At 34.6% G+C, this 13307-nt stretch overlaps 1 protein-coding gene across 2 annotated transcripts in view; it reads left to right on the top strand.

Annotated features, from left to right (window-relative positions):
• Positions 1-12126, top strand: part of LOC119575473 (A-kinase anchor protein 9-like) — a 19835-nt gene extending 7709 nt beyond the window's left edge. For both annotated transcript variants that reach the window (XM_037923119.1, XM_037923118.1), the window contains 19 exons: positions 794-952; positions 1119-1337; positions 1601-1769; positions 2036-2106; positions 2541-2718; positions 2871-3109; positions 3406-3667; positions 4481-4703; positions 5818-5968; positions 6454-6630; positions 6978-7184; positions 7322-7504; positions 7735-7896; positions 8155-8313; positions 8780-8962; positions 9326-9540; positions 9758-9885; positions 10460-10658; positions 10844-12126. In XM_037923119.1, the coding sequence (XP_037779047.1) occupies positions 794-952; positions 1119-1337; positions 1601-1769; positions 2036-2106; positions 2541-2718; positions 2871-3109; positions 3406-3667; positions 4481-4703; positions 5818-5968; positions 6454-6630; positions 6978-7184; positions 7322-7504; positions 7735-7896; positions 8155-8313; positions 8780-8962; positions 9326-9540; positions 9758-9885; positions 10460-10658; positions 10844-10943 (3384 nt within the window). In that variant the 3' untranslated portion in view covers positions 10944-12126. The remainder of the gene's footprint in view (positions 1-793; positions 953-1118; positions 1338-1600; positions 1770-2035; positions 2107-2540; positions 2719-2870; positions 3110-3405; positions 3668-4480; positions 4704-5817; positions 5969-6453; positions 6631-6977; positions 7185-7321; positions 7505-7734; positions 7897-8154; positions 8314-8779; positions 8963-9325; positions 9541-9757; positions 9886-10459; positions 10659-10843) is intronic.
• The last annotated feature ends 1181 nt before the right edge of the window (positions 12127-13307 follow it).

Genomic DNA, 13307 nt, shown 5'->3' with positions numbered 1-13307 from the left:
ATATGTTTACATTTATAAATTTCTCATATAAAGGTATGTTTTAAGTATGTATTGCTATGATATATTTCCTTATGATGTAAATTGTACAAGAGTGTCTATGAATGCAAATGGAGAATTAACATAAGAATTGACTAAGACTAATCCAGTGAAAGAGATGTGTGTGTGTGTGTGTGTGTGTGTGTGTGTGTGTGTGTGTGTGTGTGTGTGTGTGTGTGTGTGTGTTTTGTGAGTGTGTGTGTGTGTGTGTGTGTGTGTGTGTGTGTGTGTGTGTGTGTGTGTGTGTGTGTGTGTGTGTGTGTGTGTGTGTGTGTGTGTGTGTGTGTGTGTGTGTGTGTGTAGATTGTGTAACCACTGTTGAACTGAAGCAAGAATGAAGGATTAAATTCAGTCAAATGTATGTATTTCCACAAAATAAAGTTATATGAAATTGTGTAATGTTAGGTGTTGAATTGTGATCAGGTGTAGATATATATATATAAATACCCTGTATATTTTTAATTAATGAAGTTCATAGGTTGTATCTCTTTGCTTTAATTTTAACAGTTAATGTAGTGTATCATTGTTGGTAATAATGATAAAGAAGTTGTATTGAAGACATCACCAGTGACATTTAGTGTTAATGATAAGTATCACTAGATAATGAATATATACAAGGTGTTTTGTCTTTTAATTTCATGGGTCTATATTTTTAATGATTTCCTTGATACATACTCCTAGTTGAGTTTCAAGCTCAAGTTGTGTGACTTGTGTTTGGCATTTGCTTACCTGGATATTCTGCATACACCATTAACAGAAAAAACTGGAGGATGACTACAGAATAGCTCAAGATTTATTAGAGGCACGTGAGGAAGAGATCACACAGCTGTCAGAGGAAATTGAGGATGTTGTACCACAGCCGTTGCCCTCAGAGACAATCCAGTTGCAAGATCGATGCTTCAGACTGGAAGAGCAGGTGGGTAGATTTTTTTGTTTTTTGTTTTCTTGTATTTTTTAAAAATATGTGAAAGTGTTTGTAAGATTTTAGTGTTTTCTCACTATTATATTATTAGCAATGACCCTTACTGTAGATTTTAATGAAACGGATAAAAAACTGTTTATGGCAAATATTTTTAACTCAGCTGTTGGAGCTGCAAGGCAAGTTGGAAAACATGGAAACCGATTACGAAGAAGAAAGAAAATGCCATCAGGAGTCTGAAGAAAAGTTAATGGAATATGGAAAGGAAAGAGATAGGCTTAAAGAAACCATCAGAGAAGGCTCAGAAAAAGTGAAGAAATTGGAAATGGAATTAAGAATGACTAAGCATAGTTTAGAAGAGAAAACAGACCAGTTGCAACAGGTATGTATTAACTCTGTGGCAGTGTGTTCCCTGTACCCTCATGGTTTATTTCTGTAATTTGGATTTTCCTCCAAAAATCATTTTTTCCTTACAAATCCTTTCCATTGTGGCTAGTGTTTGTGCCTCCTAGTGCTTCATTGTCTGGCAACAGTCACCCACCATGTTTCTCAGATATGAAAATGATAAATTCACTTATGGATGTTTCATAAAAATGTGTCAGTAATGGTACTTAATCGTTTGTGTAAATACTTCTTTCTTCCCAGCTAAAACAAAAGTATGCTGAGCAGGCAGTTGTACTTCATTGTAAAGAAGAGGAGCTGCTTAAAATGAACACACAAGTGGACCAAATACAGGTGGAGATGAAAGAAAAGTTGTCTCACGCAAACAGAGAGCTCTCAAAGATGGAGCAACAATATCAACGAGAGATATTAGGTGATGAATGGCTTTGTATTTTTAAAGAGGTTCTTTTGTAGTAATATTATTGAACTATTTCATTAAAAAAAGAAAAAGAAAATAGACCACATTCATTTGGGTTGATGTTGTTAGTTTTAGATCTTACACTGCTTGAACATTGAAATTAGAATGGTGTACCAGACATTAATATCATACCTTTGAAGGAAAAAGCCCCCCCCCCCCCCCCAAAAAAAAAAAAAAAAAAAAAAAAAAAAAAAAAGTCTTGCAATGTGTTATGCTTACAGATGTGAAAGAAGAGCAGATTGTTAGAGAAAAGCAATTATGTAGTGACTACGAGGAACGCATGGCAGACCAGGTGAGTGTTTGTCCCCTTTGTATAACACGGGGAAAAGAAATAGAAAAAGAAAAAAAAAAAAAAAAAAAAAAAAAAAAAAAAAAAAAAAAAAAAAAATATATATATATATATATATATATATATATATATATATATATAATATATATATATATATATATAATATATAATATATATATATATTCCTTTAAAGCTATTTTTTTTCTGAAAGTTATTTTGGACAATATTGATATTGATATTTTGGTACTGATATGAGGCAGAAATAGTTTGAGAGTAGGATGATACTTCAGCTGGTATACTATCCAGGTGAATTAGTAAAAAGTCATTTCAGTGTGCATTATAGAACCTAAATAGCCACAATATTGTGTTGATTTATATTTCCTTGATGTGGAAAAGATTCCCAGAAGGATAATTTTTTGCCCGCACCCGCCTTACAGGTGAGTGATTTAACCAAACTGGTGCGGGACAAAGAAGAGACAATATCCAGGATTCGCCAGTATTATGAGTCTGAACTGAAGGAGGCAGCTTTGCAAAAGGACCAAGCGCTGCGGAAGGCTGGTGAATGGCGGGAGAAACTGAGAGTGGAGGAAGCAGGCGAACAGAGCCGGGATATTAGTGAGTTTTGTGTCGTTTCTTTAAGCCTGCCAGGAAAGTAGATGTCACCATTAAATACTTTGAATATAGTAATCACTAAACACCTGCAGCACCTTTAAATTCATTCCTTGGCATTGTAAATTGAAAGTAAAAAGTGTTTCCTTTTTCCCAAGACCGTTTGTGCGACTCCCTTGAAGAATTGAAGGCAGGTGTAGCCCAGGAGGTTAACAAGTCAGATCAGCTGGATACATCTCTGGTCACTTACCTAAAGCAGGGGCAGGACAGGGAGAATGCAGGTCATTCAAACAGAGCCTCTAGCACCTTCAGTGATGTCAGTGAGGGAGATGAGACTGGGGATGTTGTCAGCAAGGTCCAGAAACTTATGACAAAGGTTCATCAAGAAGGTGTTCAGGTAATGGTCATTTGAAATGCCTGTGATGTATTAAGAATAGTGAAATATTGGTGCAGTAATATTGGGAAAGAATTTTTTTTCACTCATGAATATAGTATGTTAAAGAATGCTTTGTAAAATAAGGGAGCAGCTTACAGATTTTATTTGGGGTTTATATTTGTGTACTAATATTTTTTCTTTGTGTCTTACGAATTTATATCTCTTGAAGAGAGATTCTGTCCTTAACATGCATGTGGGATGGGTTATATCTTTTCATTTAGTCCTAATAACTGATGTTGATTCTTCTTATAATACAGGTACTGACTTTGATCGAGCTGATGTTCCTCCAGAAGCACCAGTCACATCTAAACACCACACAAAAGTCTCTCATTAGTCAGACTGGCCTACTGGGTCTTGAATCCCTTGACAACTCTAGCGTTGCCTCAAGAGAGGTGTCACCAAAATCTGGGCCCAGTGGCATTGATGCACTCGGCAATAGAGAGAGAACACAGCTGCTTCGTCGCATGGCAAGTTTGGAGGAGGAGCTTGGCAAGAAGGAGAGAGAGATGAAGGAGAAAGGTTAGTAAAACCTAAATGACATCTTTGGCTAAACCAGTGATGTGTATGCAGTTTATTTTATTGCTGTTGTTGCTAAATGAAGATTTAAGCAAAACTTAAGAGTGATTTTTCTCCAATTTGTTGTCTAAAATCAAAGATAGGAAATGAAGGAAATAAGGGGAGAAAAAAGGAAAATAGGAGGGATTACAGTATACAAGTTGAATTTCCAAGCGCCTAAGTCAGTGACAACATGGATAATGGGAAGAGAAGGAATGTATCTTAACTGAGGAAAATGCTGTGCTCATTTTGTGTGTGTGTGTGTGTGTGTGAAAAGGAGTCCATTAGTAGACCTTATGACCTTACCTGATTTCACCTTTCCTTGAATTGGTGGGAAAAATGTACTTTTTACATATTGATGGTGGTATTTTTATTATAGACATTATAATTACTATGATGTTCTAAACATTAGTAACAGCAAAATAAGAGAATATAAAATATTTTCATAAATCAAGGAAAAGAGTAAACAGGCAAGACAGGCAATACTCGCAATTGGCTCATAGGTGACTTAGTGCAAGTGTAGCCATCTATGTGTAAAAACATTTAATAAAGTAAACTGACAGTGGGCATGGCATGTATGTACATGCCATGCCCGTTAGCATTGGGTTAATGTTTTAGCAAGTAGCCTTTGTTGGCTGGGCATAGTGTTGTTGCAGTAGAGGAGTAAGATGTGATACAGAAGCCACAAAGCAAGATTAGGATAGTTTAGTGGGACAGGATTGAAATTGTTAGGCAGAAAGAACAAAACTATGTTTATTGTGGAAATTCTTTCAACAGTTGAACAGCTAGAATTCCGCCTGGAACAAGAGGAGATAGCAGCAGATGAACTGAAATTGAATACTGAAGCTGATAAAAGAAGAATAGAAAAGTTGAGTGAGCAGTTGCATCAGGAAAGGCTGTCAGGTGCAGATCAGATCTCAGAAATAACATTTTTACGATCTCAGCACACTGCCTTGCAGATACAACTGCAAAAAGTGCAGGAGGAAAGGAATCATTTAAGGTAATTGTCATTTTGTGTTCTCTTGTAATCCATTTGTCATTCAGTTATTTTTCTTGTGCTTTTCATGATTTGCAGTGCTTGCACATATTCAGAAATAATTGGTACACTTACACTGGAGATGGAGGTGTTATCATCAGTAGTGTATTGATAATTTGAGAGCAGTGATATATTACTTTATCAATTTTTTGGCCCACTCTGCTTTTTCATTTTATGACATGAAATGAGCCCTTCTTTTGAAGACCTTAGCTTGTACAGCAAAATTTACATTGAATTCCTATCAGTGAAGAGTGACATTGAACATTTCTCTTCTTCCCTGTTTTTCACAATTACATCTTTGATCTCAGATCCCTCAGATTATCAGATGGCAATACTTACCTTTGTATCATTTGCAAAGAATGTTTCTCTGGAGTGTTTAATACCTTTATCTATGACCCCTGTTCTTGTTTGATTCTTAAGCCCTTAAATGCATGGAGTAATATTTTGTGATTAAACTTGTCAGAATCTAGATGTATCATGTCAGTTTCTGTAATCATTTGAGCCTTATAAAGATGTTTTCTGAGGAATCCAAGATTTGTGATAGACAAAATCTAGCATTAGAGAATCTGTCATGCAAGGATTGATCCTTATGTTCAACAACTTTTTTTCTTGTTACTCCTTTAGACAGTTTTGTTATGCGAGATGTCAGTATTACTGGTACTTAGTTTTTGGCCTGAAATTTGATTTTACTGTTATGAATTCTCCTGTCCAAGGATAACCTCCATAGGATTGCCAGAGATTTTTCTATAGTACTTCCCAACTTTTAAAAGATTGCAGGAATTTTGTTTGGCTTAATTGAATGTCTCTTACCCACTTAAGTGATGGCCCTTTTGTTGGAAATTGTTTCAGTTGTTTTTTCATTGCTGGTGGTTCTGAAGTGTTGTTCAGGATCTGTTATTAATGCTTATATGTTAAATACATTAAATATACTGATTTCCCTTGACTTACATACTGTTTAATGGAAGAACTTTTTTTAATGTTTTAATATTTTTTATTTGTCTGCAGCACATACCATCCCTCACTGATTACAGTATGGTGTTTTTTTCGATCATCATCAGCATGTAATTCTATGTTACAGAGAAAGCATAGATAGCACTCAGAAACAGATTGAGACTTTAAGAGCAGACCTGCAGGCAGAACGCAGTAATTTCAGCAGTGTCTCAAAAGTACTTAATCAGCAACGTCGTTTGTCTTCCACCACCAAGAATCAGCAGAATCAGGTCATTAAGGTGAGAATTGATGAAGAAACTAATGTAAAATGTTTCAGATAATACCTTCAGGATATACAGTGAGGTCTGTGGTTCATTGAGGTCCTTCTTTTACTGCCATTTGAAAAAAAAGAAAAAGAAAAAAAAATTGTGGAAGAAAAGAAAAAAAAATTGAGGATTTATTTATAAGTTCAAGTAAAATAATGATTTAATATTTTCAAATTAAGCTGTGCTTAAAGGAATAAAATTTATGAATGACTAAGGATTATCAGTAAATATGACTCCGTAATGCACCTTGTGAATAGGACCTCAAAACTAGATCACTCTTTTGCTACTTGAGTCATTTGAGGGCTGAGTGCCTTTTTTGTTCCAGCTTTAAAGTATCTAGTGTATTTTTTGGATTTAGAAAATGAAGGGAATTAAAGAACAACCACTTTATTAGACAAGAAGGCACAACATGGTACAGCAAATACATCATCATATTTCCTTTCCTTCCCTCGTTGCAGGACCTGCGGGAAACTTTAGAGAAGGAGCGAGAGAAGATCCTAATGCTCCGTGCTCAGTTGAATGAGGCTGTGAACAAACAGACGAGTATAAAATCAGCTATGGGCCGGGCTTCAGCACGAGCCAGGAATGCAGACATTTTGGATAGTAACATCAGGTCCCAGAATGAAGATGTTAAGGTAATGCAAATGCCTGTGAACTAATTTTTTTTTTTTTTTTTTTTTTCTTCTTCTGAGCACAACTAATGAGGAAATATTTTGTTTATATATATATATATATATATATATATATATATATATATATATATATATATATATATATATATATATATATATATAAATATATATAAAATTCTTTTTTTTCTCTCTCTCACACACACACTCACATTGTCTCTCACATCACACTCTCACTCTCTTTTCTCTCTATTTGATTATAGGTGATTTCTATTCACTGATTTGAAGTACAATTCATGGTCTCGGTACATTGTGTCAGATTATACTAAGTGTTGGAAATTCTACATTCTCAGGTGCAGCTTGTTATTGAACAAGAAAGAGTCACTGAATTGCAAAGGTCACATGATAAGGAAGTCATGAAAGTTCAGAACCTGACGGAACAGTTAAGGATTGAGAGAGCCTCCTCGAAGGCTCTGTTGATGGAGGAGCAAGGAAAATGTGCAGAGTTTACCAAACGGATCAGAAACTTGGAAGGAGAGAGGGACAAGCTTAAGAGACAGGTAAAGAGTTTCAATTTCTGGGTATTGACATAGAACTCATCTGAATTTCATTTAATTTTTATTGGAATGAGTGAGCAAAAACTTGCAAATAAAACCTTTATTTGATTTTTTTTTTTTTTACTGTTAATTTTTATCAGATCGCCAGTGATTGTGAGAGAATACAGCATCAAGAGTCGAGGATTCGAGAGCTTGAGAGTGCACTTACTAAGCTGGAGGCTGAGTTGAGAGCCCAAGCGGCCGCCCACGAGATGGCATCCCACAGGGTCAGGGAAGGAGATGCACAACTGCATGCGTCGTATACGTCTGTACTAAACAAGCTGGTTAGTTTTTCAATGGTGTGTGTAGGGGTGTGGTCACATGGATGTCTATGTGGATGCTAGTGTCTTTGTGTCCATCAATTTGTCTCTGTCAGTCTCACAGTGAGTATGTGTATGCACACATTTTAACAACAAACAGTATATTTTATCTAAAATATACTACTACAGATTCCCATACTTTGTCAGTCCTTTACTTTCTATGATCTCATCTTATTTCTACTTATTTTCCAAAGGGCGAGGCTGAGGCGGAAGTCTGTTCACTCCGTCTTAGGAACAGCCTGATCTCAAAGGACCTAGAATTAGCCCGCGAAAAGGAAATGCAACTTCAGCAGGAGTTGAACACGGAGAAGATGGCCATCAACAGACTGGGTCTTCCTGCTCTTGCAAAGATAAATGTAAGACTGGGATTGCTTGATGTTTTTGCTTTACTTTGTGTTCATGATGTATTTGGTGTTTCAGCCATTAGCAGGAAGCTATGAGAGATTATCAAGATTACTAAATGATTTTGGAGAAATAGAATAAGTCGTATTTTCCAAAAAAAAAAAATCAACATGCTTCATTTTTTATTTTGAATAAAATTGAGTACTTATGATAGGCTTTAAAAATGTATATACATATAACCATACTAGTTGCATCTCTTTCCCATTTTACAGAATTTGAATGAATACTTCGAGCTGCAGCTGAAGGAAAATGTTGAGCTTTGTAAATCAGTCCTAAGGTTGACAGACAACCGCCACGCAGCACGTTTGAAGATTGTTAGTTTAGAGGCCATAATCACAGATCTCACTGAACAGTTGGTCAAGGCTAAGGCAGTGAGTTCTTATATGAGGTTGCGGTTTACTTCATTGTGTATTGGTTGTTGCTGAAAGAAGAGAATCTTTTTTCTCTCTTTCCATTTTCTTCAAATATCCTGGTATTCCCCTATTAGACTGAATTTCATAATCTAGTCATTACAGCTAATTATAGAGTATGAAAACTTAACCACCATTAGCTTATCTCTCTCTCTCTCTCTTTTTTTTTAACCTACCTTTTCTATTTGTTACTTTAATCCTGATTGAAATTTTTGCCTCTAAGAAAAGGACTGCTATTATAAAATAGCAAGTGTGTTCAAGATTAACAAAGATTAAATGGGTAAACCTTAGAGCATAAGACAAGTTCAGTGTACTTGGATTCTTTTTGTTTTCTAACAGAGAAAAAGAAGTACATGACTTGATTTGCAAAATTGTATAGCATTTGCTCAAGAACAAATGAGAATTTAAATACAAGTTCTTTTCACAGGCTGCTAACTCAAGCCCAACACCAGAGAGAATTCTTCGTAATGAGCGCTCAATATGGGAGACAGAACGGACAGCTTTGCAGTCGCTTATCTCACGCAAAGATGCTGAACTTATGAGGCTGCGAAGGGAAGCAGAATCACGGCTTAGCAATCAGAACTTCAGTGCCCCTGCAGATGACTTGAGGGTGAGAATGATGCATTTGATTGTGATTGTTTGATGCTGTGTTGCATACCACTTGTGGGGAATGAATGATAGTGATGCGATTATCTCAAAAAGCATTACATATGCTCACCCCAGAGGACTATTAATTTTCATTTCTTGCTTTCCAGTAACCTCATTACTCATGTCTACATTCACATCTCCTTCTCCTTCATTATATATATATATATATATATATATATATATATATATATATATATATATATATATATATATATATATATATATATATATATATATATATATAAAGAAAAATTCTCCCCAACTCCTCCTTCCCACTCAGTACAAAATTATTATTATTATTATTTATTTTTTTTTTTTCTCACAGGCTCAGTACATCTATGGGAAGTACCTACAAAGCGAGTCATGGCGCAAAGCACTGGTCTTTCAAAAGAAGTACCTGCTTGTGGTGCTACAGGGCTATGAAGCTACGGAACAGAACACCTATTCTCGCCTCCATGTGATGGCCGAGCGAGTGTATGGTCCAGGGACTAGTTCATCGAGAGCTCCTCAGCCGAGGGCCCAGCCAAACCATAGATTTAGGTAATTATTTTATTTTATTGTTATTATTTTAATTTTTTGGAAGGCTTTATCCTATTATTTTTTCTCTTTTATGTGATGTACTTTTCCTTATTTCCTTTTTAATGAATAATAATTTTTTCTTCTTTCAAGCACCATGAAAGAAAGAAAATTAAATGATTAATGGTGTTGGTAATTATGTGGAAAGTAGTTCATTTGAAGAATCTTTTATTGTTTTCAGGGTGCGTGTGTTGGTAGTGATAGCTTGTTGCAGAATAAGATACATGGTTCAGAGATCGAAGAGAAGTAGAAGACTAGGCTCGCAAATTCTCCTCCCAAACCCACCCACGTCGGCAGTCGGGACTCCAGGTTTGTTTTCTATTTCATCAATCTAATTACAATTGTAAAAGATGGTATTTGGTATTTATGCACTGTAAATTTTCAAGGAGAATAGTGGTCATTTCAGTGTAGATGTTATAGAAGATAGATGCTATACTGTATGAGGGAGTAATGATCAAGGAAAAAAGTCCCATGATCAGTGCACATTCATCCTATTTAGGAAGATTCATCAACAATGACATTTTCTCTCTTTGACATGTATGAGCTAGTATTTTCATTATCAGAAAAATACATACCAGAAAACACAGGATATTTAGAGTACACATTATATCATTGAGAGGATATGAATATATGTACAAACACCACTCAGACAACAAATGCTGGAGGGGCATCTGTAGGAGGCTATGACAAATGATCCCTACATATTTTATTTACATGGATTCAGCCTAGTGAATCATATGCAGGATTCTCCCCCTCCCTTTTTTTTTTTAATAACTCATTAATTTACTTTTTTTTATTATTAGTTTTCACATAATATAATTTTTTCCCCATTATATATACACACATTTTTCCGAGTACTAATATATTTTCAAACAAATTACAGAGCCTACTCATGGCAGCAGGCCGGACTCAGCAGCTAGTGGACCAGGTTTACCCCTACGCTTTACAGACGAGACCAGAGCGTCATTAACCTTCAACAGAACTTCCACTGCTTGCGGTGGGATTACAGGTCACACACCACCAACCAAAGAGACGACAAACAGCCCTAGTCTGCAACACCAAGCAGCATCAGTAACTCGCAGGTATTGCACCTTCTTTGGGAATCTGCAAAACTGTGTTGGGGATCTAGATGTGCATACATTTCCAGCAAACTATATGTGTCAAATTTATTAGTTGATGTATTTTCAGTTTTGCTTGGTATCTATTATACTTAGTATTATTGATTCTTTTTTTGTTTTAGTACTGATACAAGTTCTCTTCATTTCAGGAGTCTTTTTCGAGAGCAGGAATCGAGCCTTGATGAATACATTGAGCGGCTTGGCAACATACACTCCAAATTAGGATTAACTCCCAGGAATAATAATTAATATGATTGCCATTGTGTTTGTGTGTATGTAAGTTGTTTTAATTATCATCTTGACTTTCACAAGATATGTATAGCTTTTGTGACCCTGATTTTGCCTAGTATAGATTGCTAGCAAGGTGCAGTGCATCATGCTGTGTGCCATTGAATATGCCCCACTGAAAGCAAAGGCTTTAATGTTCCTTAGATTTTATGCCAGATTAATTTTACTGTTTTGTCTAATAGTTAGGAAGAAATATTTTATTACCAGATACTTATGGAAGTGATATACCAATGATGTTAATTTTTGCAGCTTTATAATACGTTAATTGACAAGACTTTTTAATGCAGACCATATGTAAGACGTGTTTGTAGAAATGTGGATGCTTCGAGTGAAAGGGTGAGGAAGAGAGTTTTGAAGATGTGAGCGGGTGTGATATTTTCTTTCCAAAGAGGATAAGTTAATGATAATATTGCATATTTGTTTCTCATATTGATCTGATTTGGTGATATATAATTTTTTTTTTCTTTTCTTTATATATGAACTAATGCTAATACATGTTCCTCGCTAGGTTCCTAGAAATCATATCATATATAAATGCATGATCCTGTGCAGGACTTCTTGCTTGATAACAATGTTTAAATGAGGCACAAACTTTTCTTTTTCTCTTAGCATGAAAGCAGATTTCTTTATTGATAAAGTGAAACTAGATTTTCCCTTTTGTATAAATTTCCAATAGTATGATGCTAAAAAAAAAAAGCTTTGAGCCTTTTCATTCCCACACGAAAAAGAAGTAAAAAGTACAGCTGTTTTCTTTACACCTTAACTTCCAGATATGCACTTGAAGGAGAAAGGAGATTTTTATCATTTTTTTATGATGGGATTTTAGAGTCGTCACTCATTGAACGCCGATGAATAGCAGATGATTTAACAAGATAATTGCGAATACCAAATATAGGTTTAATCAAAGGAATTGGTCTTTATGTAAATCACATGCTATAAGCTTCCAGTAAGCTGAATAGAGGAAAATATTGTTATGTGCTGTTTCCATATTTCCATGCTGATATCAAAGTGAATGTATACAAGAGTATGTTTATTTTGGTCTTGAAAAGACGCTTGGTGATTATGGATATGTAAATCTTCCTTGGTTATTCATTTTGAGTGTTCATTCTTTTTTTATATGAGAAAAATAAAAAGTTTTATGCAATATATTTTATTTTTTCCCCTATATCATGTAGCTAATCTAAATAGGAATAAAGGAAACAATGGCTTTGTTGGCTGTGTTTATAACTTGTCATATTTCACAGTTTCTTCTCAGGTTGAAATAGATATATATATTATAGTGATTTCATATATTAATATATAATATATATAATCGCTATAATATATATATTCAGTATAATCAATAAATATAATCAATACAATAACTATAATCTATATATATAAAATAATCGATATAATTATATAATTGATTATACACATCACTGTAATGAATATGATACAAGTCTATAATCAATATAGTGTATATAATCACTACATTATATACAATCAAATTAGTGTGTGCAACCAATACACTTAATATAATCAATGCAATATATATAATAAATTTAAACATTACAGTCATCATAATCAATATATGTATATATATGTACATATATGAGTATGTACATATATGAGTATGTACATATATGAGTGTATATATATGAGTATATATATATATATATATATATATATATATATATATATATATACACACACACACATAATCAGTATATATGATCAATATAATCAATATAATATATAAGCAATATAATCAATATTATCAGTATAATCAATATAATATATATAATGAATATAATTAATATAGTATATAATCAATATAATATATATAATCATTATGATATATATAATCAATATAATCAGTATAATATATATTATAATCACTATAACCAATATGATATATATGGTTGAACACATGGATCTGCCAACTGTACCATGATCCAGCACAGGGCCTTATCACAATAGGCATCATGACGAGACTCCAAGCCACTAGATAACATCCAGGTTTCGCTTCCATACAACAAAACTGGCAGTATCAAGGCCTTGAAGACACGTAGCTTGGCCCTTCTGCATAGGTACTAACATCTCCAATTGCTCCTGTTGATCGAGTTCATGGCTCCTGCTGCCAAACCAATCCGTTTACTAGTTTTTGGTACAAAAGAGAGCCCATAGACATGGACTACGCTACTAGGGTATGCAAAGCTCTCTGTGACTTCAACGTCCTCACTCCGAGTCTGTATTGACTGAATGGGTTCCTCTAATAGGCCCCCAATTTCCTGAGTGTTGGTCTTAGTCAAGGAGATATATGTGTGTATATATGTATATATT

This window comes from Penaeus monodon, chromosome 7, assembly GCF_015228065.2.
Source record: "Penaeus monodon isolate SGIC_2016 chromosome 7, NSTDA_Pmon_1, whole genome shotgun sequence".
In the NCBI taxonomy this organism is placed as follows: Eukaryota; Metazoa; Arthropoda; class Malacostraca; order Decapoda; family Penaeidae; genus Penaeus; species Penaeus monodon.
Note: the sequence above shows the minus strand (reverse complement) of the source record. Positions and strands in the feature narration are given on the sequence as shown.